This window comes from Sorex araneus, chromosome 3 (assembly GCF_027595985.1).
Source record: "Sorex araneus isolate mSorAra2 chromosome 3, mSorAra2.pri, whole genome shotgun sequence".
Lineage (NCBI taxonomy): Eukaryota > Metazoa > Chordata > Mammalia > Eulipotyphla > Soricidae > Sorex > Sorex araneus.
In genome coordinates this window covers 157,342,691-157,348,690 of record NC_073304.1, presented here as the reverse complement: position 1 = coordinate 157,348,690, position 6,000 = coordinate 157,342,691, and the positions used below count along the sequence as shown (strand labels likewise).

General features: G+C 53.2%; 1 protein-coding gene across 4 annotated transcripts in view; it reads left to right on the top strand.

The window, feature by feature from the left end:
* The first annotated feature begins 632 nt into the window (after positions 1-632).
* The window catches only part of APLP2 (amyloid beta precursor like protein 2), a 57,687-nt gene continuing 52,319 nt past the window's right edge, over positions 633-6,000 (top strand). For 3 of the 4 annotated variants that reach the window (XM_055130721.1, XM_055130720.1, XM_055130719.1), the window contains exon 1: positions 633-850. In XM_055130721.1, coding sequence (XP_054986696.1) covers positions 650-850 — 201 coding nt within the window. In that variant the 5' untranslated portion in view covers positions 633-649. The remainder of the gene's footprint in view (positions 851-6,000) is intronic. The other variant, XM_055130718.1, reaches the window with a different exon arrangement.

Genomic DNA, 6,000 nt, shown 5'->3' with positions numbered 1-6,000 from the left:
CAAGGGAAGGGCAAAACCTGCTCCCGACGAGCGAGGTGAGGGCAGGCAAGGGGCGCGCCCCGCGTACGGGTCCGAAAGGGAGGGAGGCGGCTTCCCTGAAGTGCACCTCCGCCTCGGGAACCGAGGGGGGCTTTCGCTACACTTGCCTGGACTCGGAACCATCGGTTCTGGGTATTTTCACTAAAATCATTTTCAGAACCCCATAGAGGGCGGCTCCCAGAGGAATCTGAAAAATACCCAGCAGGGGCGGGGGAGCGGGGCGTTCCCTAGGGGAGGCAGCAAGCGAACAGGCCAGCGCCGCGCGCACTGACAGCGGCGCGGGCTGCAGGAGACCAACGTCAGCGCGAGCCGAGGGGCCAAAGCGCGGCCCCCAACCCACGGCTCACACCCCCACCTGCGCGGCTGCAGGGTCCTGCGCGGGAGGCGGGGCCTCAGGGAGGGGGGCGGGGCCGGTGGGGGCTCGCGGCTCGGAGCGGCGGGGGGAGCAGGCAGCTGTGCTCGCTGATTGGGCCTAGGTGGAACGAGGGGCGGGGCCTAGGGGGCGGTCCTGCGAGCCCGCACTGGGGGTGGCCGGCGGAGAAGGGCGTGGTTATGTGACGTCAGTTCCGGCTGGTGTAAAACCCCCGGGGCGGCGGCGAGCGGGCTTCAGATGCTTCTGGGTCGCGGTGGGGAGGCTCTGGAGTCGCCGCTGCGTGTCTGCGTGTGTCCGCGCTGCGAGCCGAGCTCTAGAGCGACCCGGCGAGGGATGGCGGCCTTCGGCACTGCGGCCGCCGCGGCCACTGGCAGGCTCCTGGTTGTGCTGCTGCTGGGGCTCACGGCTCCCGCCGCCGCCCTGGCCGGCTACATCGAGGTGGGGAGCGCCGGAGCGCAGGCTCCTTCCCCGGGGTGGGCGTCCGGCCGGGCGCGCGGGCGGCTGGGGGCGAGTCGGGCGCTGCGGCGGGTCCGGCGCACCCTCCCCCGCCCGCCCGCCCCTGCTTGGCGCAGTGCTTAGCGCTGGAGGTCGGGCTGCCTGCACCGCCGCAGAGGCCAAATGAAAGGCATCGGGGCTGCGGGGGGCGCCGGGCCGCCGCCGCGGCGCTGCCACCTCCCCGGGGGACCCCCGCGCGGCGCAGACGCCCCCCCCCGGGCGCCCCCGCCCCCGCTCCGGGACAATGCTGGCCGGCGCTGGCGCGCGCTGCGGCCCGGCTACTCCGCACCTCCCCGCGCACTCGTTGTACGGGGGTGGGAAGGGGTCGCCTGGAGACCCCCAACCTCGGAGCCCTCCGGGCCGTTGGCGGGGCTCCCCCACTACTGCAAGCTGTAGCTGCAGCCTTTGTTGGCCCCCGGTGGTCGTGAAGGTGGGCTTGCGGGTTTCCCGGGCTGGCCCCTGCAGGGGTGCGGGGTGCGCGCCCCGGCCCTGGCCGCGGGGCTGCCTCCTGCGCGCTCGGTGCAGGCGGGCACCCAGCCTTTGGCGAGCGATTTGTAGAATACAGGCATCGTGCCCTAGTTTTCCTACACTCGGGGCGGTGGGGAACCCCCTCCGGGAGTCCGTGCGGCTCCTCGCTCTTTTGGGGGGTGTCTCTCGACGTGCAGAAGATCCCCGTGCAAACCCGCGTCCGCCTGATGGTACTTTCTGGGTGTCAGTGTGAAGTAGTTGGGCCCCGTCCATCTGATAGCAGCCGGGTCCCCGCCTTCGTGCCACGAGCTGGCCAAGTGGCCCGGAGTCCGGGGCGCTCGGCTGGAGTTCGGCAGGAGGCCGCCAGAGCCCCTCCGTGTTCCTGGGCCGGGGCCGGATCTGCGCCGCGGTCCGGACTCCCGCGGCCGCCGGCCACTCACGCACTGTCCCTACTCCTCCGCCGGACTCTTCGCCTCCACGGAATAGTGGGGGGAAGGGGGCTGTTGTTGCACGAGGTTGCGTGCTTCTGGGGCGGTGGATTCCTTTTCACCCCCCTCGCGGCTATTTTTAAAATGCCGATCGATGCGTGCGTTGTACGCTGGGTTCGGAGAGACGCGAGTCTGGGTTTGATTACCCAGGCATTTACCCAGAACTTTCTAAGAACGAACCCGGGCCCATTGGGTGCTACTGCTGAACGGCAGACCCTTCCCCAGGTGAGCCCACCTCGTGCGCATCGTTTGCGTTCCTTCTGCTCAAAAGCTCGAATTCTTTTAAGGGGATGGCGGTGAAGGAAGGTGGAGCTTCAATAGTGCATTGTGAACTTCTACCCTTCTGTAGAAGATCACTTTGTTGCTTTTTAGTCTGCACACAATGGTGAGATTTGTATCCCTGATCCCAGGTTGACGTCCCTGAAAGCCAGCGAGGTCGGTGAGGACGGGAAGGGAAAGGAAAAAGGGCTTTTGTATCGAATGAAGACTTTGAGGTCAGGGTGTCCAAAACCTCTTTTACCTCCCTTCCCAAAGGCTGGAGTAATTTCAATCACTAGTGGATTCACAATGCAGAATGCATCAATTGTAAAGACATCTGTAATCTTGAGCAATATATTAACACACCTACTTGACTACCACCTAGAAAGCAAATAATAGTAGAATTGGTTGTTGTGGATTCAGTTTGTTCATCACCACCAATTGAGAAATCAGTTGAAACAGAATTAAGATATCTCCCTGAGATGTCTAATTTAGACATAATTGTTATTTTATGGTAACTTCCACTCCAAAGTGGTTTTTGGGTTGGTTTTTTGTTTTTTGTTTTTTTGCCACTCTCAATGATCTCTCAAATGTTTTTTTTTTTTTCTTTTTGGTCAGGCAGGCAGAATTGTGTTCATATGTGTATAACTAATTGGATTGTGTTTATTTGTTTGCTGGCAAAGGACTGTCTTGACCTTAATTTAAACAAGAATAGCCTAAATCGGGATGTCTTTGGGAAGGGCCCTATTGGCATTTGCCAGAGGGATTCTAGCCAAATCCCTGATCAAGTTGCTTGGCACGGAATTATTGATTGGCGAATCTTTCATGGACCTTGGTGTTGACTGAGTTAATCTCTTACACCTGTTTAAAAGGAACCTTCCCACCCCGGCCCCCCAGCTCAGAGCTCAAGGCCATTTCCTCTTAAATCTGAGACCGTTGTGGGCCGGAGCTGGCGGGTAATCACAGCCCGAGTCTGAGTGGACGCTGCACCTCCTGTGTGGACTCTGAGGCCGGAGACCAGAGCTTGAGATCCTTGGGCCATGTCTAAAAGGGGCTATGTGAGAGCCAGCTAGTAGGAACTCAAATCTGGGGGTAGGGTGGGTGTGTGTGTGTAGGAGGGGGCATTTCAGGGCCTTTCTGCCTGGTAAATATGAGGAACCTGGTCTTACCAAGCAGGCCCCTCCTTTCCTGGAGGGGCTGGTTTCATCATCTGGGTTGTCCCCAGAGCAGCACAGCCGCGCACGCGGCTCTTGGGACTGAGAAATAATAATAATGATAATAATGCTGCATTTTTTCTTTTATTTAATTTGTAATTAATTTATGTTAACAGTTGAAAATGGAACTCAGTTCAGTGATTGTAAAACTTAGTGGTTTGAAATGACACTTAACTACTTCCCCCCACCACTGTCTGTTTTATTAAGAACATATATGTGCAGGGCCAGAGAGAGAGAGAAATAAGGCACTTGTGTTGCATGTTGCTGACCCTGGTTCAATCCCCCACACCGCATATGGTCCCCTGAGCACTACTGGGTGTGGCCCACCCTACGTGCATGTGTGCACGTGGGGGTTGAGGTGCCAAGGATCAAACCCTGTCCCTCACACATGGGAGATAATCAATGAACTACATTATAGAATCATGCAGACTAATCCGGTTTTTCTCTTGAAAATGGATTTCTAATGAAACCTGGATTTAAACCTAAGTGTAAAATGCATACCAGATTTTGAAGATGTAGAAACAAAACTAAAATAATTCAGTGACTTGCACTGACCATATTAAAAGATACTGTTAAGGTAAATAGCCTGGCATTCGCCTGTGTGACACATTTTGCTTCTGCTGGGTGGTGCTAATTTAATATCTGGCTTGAAGTTGGCCCTGTTTGAGTTTATTATTAGTGCATTGTTGTTGTTCGGGGCCCCACCCGGCTGTGCGCAGGGCCACTCCTGGCAGAGTGCGGGACCATAAAGGTGCCGGAGGCCATGCCACACTGGCCACATGCAAGGCACTCTGGCCACTGGACTCAGCTCCCACACATTTTTTAATACATTGCTATCCCTCCAACCTCCTTCACCCCCCAAAAACAAAAGGCTTTTATGAAGGTGGTTCAGCTTAAGATTATAAACACAGTTTTAAACATTTTTGTTTGGTTGTTTTTCAGTTACATTTTCTAACTTGGGCTATACCCAGCTGTGTTGGGGACGGGCGCTGTTCCCCTCAATGCAAGGATTGAACCTGGACCTCCTTGGTATAAGACATATGCTCCAGTCCATTGAGCTGTCTCTGGCACTGGGTTAAAAGCCTTACTTAGAATTTCAGGTTGATGGAGTGCTGCGCAGTGGAGCCCAGAGCTCAGGCAGCCATCACTTCATTCATTCGTTGAGCTGTGGGAGAGGGTTGTTTGCTTCTGGCCTGACCCTTCACCCCGGAAAAACAGGGTTTGTGATATTTTTGTCAGGGCCAAGGCCGTTGTCTTACATAACCTTACTATAATTTTCTTTTTTCAACCTTTTCAATGTTTTGTTTTGTTTTGGGGCCATACCTAGCAGTGCTCAGGGCTGACTCCTGATTCTGTGCTCAGGGACCACTCCTGGTGGGACTCCAGAGATCCTTTGGGTGCCAGGGATTGAACCCGTGTTGGTCTCGTGCAGGGCCAGCACCTTACCTGCTGTCCTGTGTCCCCAACCCCTACCTTAGGGTCCTTACCCACATAAGCAAATTTAGCATTGACACAAATGTTGGTCCAGTCTGCTGATGTTATTTCAGCTTGTAGGTTGACCCGATAATGTTCTTTATAGCATTCAAAAATAAGGCTATTTTTAGAACTAAGGAGTTTTAGAATTCTTGGCAGTAATAGTTGAAGGGTTATTAAATTTTTTTTTTTAATATAAAAATCTGGGTCCTGGGGTGATAGCTTCTGTGGCTGTGTGTGCCTTGCCCTGGGGGAGGCCCTGTGTTCCAGCCTCAGCCCTGTCTGTGTCCCCTAACAGTGCCCCATGTGTCCTAGTGGCCCGGAGCCCCAGACATTGACGCCCCCAGCGTGGGGAGCGGCCCCAGCTTCCTTCCATCTGCTGGGTGTGGCCTCTATTTCAAACAAAACAAAACTGAACTTGCTTTGACTTTGGAAAATCAAAGTTAAAAACCTTTCAGGATTTTTTAATTCTATTACTCATCCTTATTGAGTTTTCAGGCTTTTTAAAATAGTAGAAGAAAAACTCTGTATGTCGTGTAGTGCATATTCATTGTAGGGAGAAAAATAGCTAAACAATAATTGCAAAAGAACCTGAAATCAGGGGCTGGAGTGATAGCACAGCGGGTAGGGCGTTTGCCTTGCACGCGGCCGACCCGGGTTCGATTCCCAGCATCCCATATGGTCCCCTGAGCACCGCCAGGGGTAATTCCTGAGTGCAGAGCCAGGAGTGACCCTTGTGCATCGCCAGGTGTGACCCAAAAAGCAAAAAAAAAAAAAAAAAAGAACCTGAAATCATATTTCAGGGAACCCTTGCTAAGCATTTTGGGAGTGTATATTCTATTATTCTCTATAATATATCACTTGGTTACTATAGATATATTTTGGTAGTGAGTATTATTTCATTGTTTTTTATGTAATATATATCACTTGGTTACAATGGATTTTTGGTAGCGTATGTTATTCTGTTGTTCTTTCTATAATATATATCACTCAGTTACAACAGATCTCTTTTATAGAAATGGCATGTGTCACATATTAAAGCTGGTACCCAAAAATTGCTATTTGTATTGTTCTAAAATGAACCACTAAAAGAAAACAAGAGTTTTCTGTGTGATTAAAAGTAGGAATGCATCCTGTACAGTAACCGACGTTTCTTTGAGAGGGGCCATTTGAGAGAATTTGAAATAGCCTC